General features: G+C 46.1%; 1 protein-coding gene across 1 annotated transcript; it reads right to left on the bottom strand.

Annotated features, from left to right (window-relative positions):
* Nucleotides 1-645: 645 nt before the first annotated feature.
* PPTG_19435 (hypothetical protein) lies at nt 646-2,709 on the bottom strand (the record flags this gene model as incomplete). The annotated part of the gene is made up of 1 exon (XM_008917884.1): nt 646-2,709. The coding sequence occupies one exon, from the start codon at nt 2,707-2,709 to the stop codon at nt 646-648; it is 2,064 nt and encodes a 687-aa protein (XP_008916132.1).
* Between the last annotated feature and the right edge of the window lie 138 nt (nt 2,710-2,847).

Below are 2,847 nucleotides of genomic sequence, written 5' to 3'. Positions count from 1 at the left end.
GGCTGATATCTTAAAGATATCAGAGAAAGGTCATGACCTTAATAGAGCATTTTTATTGGCTCAAAGTACGATTCTCTCCCAAGCACTTCGGACAGAACAAAACTCCAGCCACTGAGCCAGTGCGTCACTTGACGCCGAAGCAGCCGCGAGATACAACCACGAAGAAGCCCCAATTAGCGCAAAGGTCTCAATACCAGTGTATGAGCCGATGAGGAGCTGCCTTAACTTCAAGAGCACCGAAGCCAAGCATTAGCGGCCGCATTGCAGCCGCACGCTCGGTTTGAGCCACGCAGAAGCGTCTACAGTTCTCAGGTTCCCGGTATCCGAATTGCTAACGGATGTGAAGGCACTTCAGATCCTCATACTCCATCATTTTGCTCCGACACGAAGGCCGCTGACTCAGGTTTGAAATGGTAACTTCGTGCAATACGAAACGTTACACGTATTGACACACAGTGACATACATTAATGACGATTGTTTTTCTTTTTGTACTGCAGATGTATGGAGCTTATTGTTGTACGACGCTAGTAAGAAGCAAGTTCTTCCACAAAGAACAGCGAGCCGATAATGGTTGAGCGCAAACTTAGTACGGGAACATGTTTTGACTGTGCTTTGAAAATGATTGTTATTATGCAGACTAATATTCACGATATTTTTCTTTTGCTTAAGTGCTTCGAGAACGCATCAATGCTTCTTGTTCCCTTCTCAGCTTCGGCAATATTGAGCGCACTCTCAACTGTGGAGCCTTGGTTTATTAAGAAGCGTACGTACTTGATCACACAGTGTCTGCGAGAGTAAAACTTGGATTCTTTTGATGATAGCCGCCATTTTCGCCCGTATTTTTTCTCTAGCGACTCAATTGATGGCCGATTAGACAGACCGACGTGCCATTCAGTCCAGAGCTCGCGTACAGTGCTGACACCTCTGCTCATAGAATACCGCTGTGCGTCACTAATGGTAGGTTCGTGAGTAACTCCACTGGAAGAACGGTATGGAACTGACTGTTGGCTGTGAGCAGACTCGGCTGTATCAAGATTTATGTTGGTGCTAGTGACACTCGCGCTTGCGTTATCAATAGGTACAAGACGGAATGCCATGTCTCCTTGTAATAATGAGGTGAGGTTATTGTTTGTTTGTGCTAAAAGTTGCGTAATCTCGTTATGGCGAGTCTCTAATTTTTGCATCACTGCTGCATGTTGTGTAGATATTTGTGTTGAAAGCAATGGCATTGCATTTTGGAGTTGCATTTGAATAGGAGCTGTAGCGCTTGCCGCTCCAGCCAGCGCTTGCGTACGAAACAGTTGAAATTTTTCGCCAAAAAGCGAAGTTTGTTGAAACTGGGCAGGAAGGTCGTCGAGCAACACAGCACAGTCTTGAAGCAGAACAACGCGAAGGTGCAGAAGCAAGTCAAGAAATCCACGAGCAGCCAGATTGTCTTCCCAATTTCCATCTAAGATCTGCTTTTGGCAATGTTCGACTTCAGGAAATACTAGCCGCTGAAGCTCTAACGGTGGATCGACTGAGGCACGTTCGAGGAAGTAAAAACGAGATTTAGGAGGGTGTCCAGAAAGAGCACGCATTGCTTCTCGAGCTAGTGGGGCCGCATATATGGCCTCGCATGTATCCATTCCCCATCGTCCATGCCGACGAGTCTGAGAAATGTCTACGTCAGCGCACTCGAGCTGCCGCACTCCCTGCTGACGATTGATATGCGTTTTTTTGTTAAATGATAGACCCAAATGCTTGAACACGGCCTCGTAGCTCTTTTTGTGTGTATCGTAAGTGATAGCCTTTGTCCGCTGACGTCCTCGTAGAAACTTCAAGTCATACCAGTCTTGAGATTTAGCAAAGGACGGGAAGGGCTCTCGATCTACGTGAAAAAGATGAAAAAAATAAAATGCGGCTGCGCCAACTGGACAAATGCGTACGTCCTTGTTCCGCATGTAGCCAACGTGCTGCATCTTACCGAAAGTGTTCGTCTTTCCATGTTGAATTAAAAGCACGAGAGCTGTACAAGTCTGGTATCCCTCTCCATCCAACTTCTGAGAGAACATATCAGCAAACTCTAAATCGCGAACATTTTCGCCACGTAACAATCCAAAATGAGAAAGTAAGAAGGCGACGCGTCCTCGCAGGTCATTGAGTGTTAGGAAGGCGTCACAAATTTGTTGGAATTGCTGAACCGACGAATAGCCATCCAGCAATGAGCCAATTCCCCTGTCCTCGTAATTCTTTTTCTTGGTTTGAGTAGTCGTGGCCTGGACATTTTTTATCAGTTGCTTCACAGCAGTGGTTCGCGGGTGTGGGTTCGAGTTTGTACGAAGTGTAACCTGCTGGTTGTACAGATCTACAAGTGCGTTTACATATCCACACACAGTGGAGCCTCCAACGGTTTTTTCAGCATTCTTCTTAGACTTTCGCCCGATCACCATGCTAGACAGAAACAAATGTAGCTTTCCACCGGTCACAGTGTCTTTATCTTGGAATCCGCGAGAGGTGCACCATTGCACAAACTCGTTTTGGTAGCCGTCGTATTTCCGCTTAGTGTTGATAGGTCGAGTGTCAAGTGTTGTCTGTATTGTAGCCCGCTCACTTTCATCAATTTCAAGTTGTACATCAACACCACTAGCGCTGGCCCCTTCATATGCTAATCTGGTGGCCACTGCAGCTGCATAGGAACGGATTGAAACCCCGGAGCGCCGCTCCATGATGCTGTACGCTGTTGTACGTTTTCTTTTTATGAACAAGATTATCTTCGCGAAAAACAGATACCTCAATTAGGTCCTAAAATTAGTATTGACTCGGGTCAGGACCCATAGTAATGCTAGCATGATACTCATTAAGTA

The sequence above is a fragment of the Phytophthora parasitica genome (assembly GCF_000247585.1).
Source record: "Phytophthora parasitica INRA-310 unplaced genomic scaffold supercont2.120, whole genome shotgun sequence".
Taxonomy (NCBI): domain Eukaryota; phylum Oomycota; class Peronosporomycetes; order Peronosporales; family Peronosporaceae; genus Phytophthora; species Phytophthora nicotianae.
Note: the sequence above shows the minus strand (reverse complement) of the source record. Positions and strands in the feature narration are given on the sequence as shown.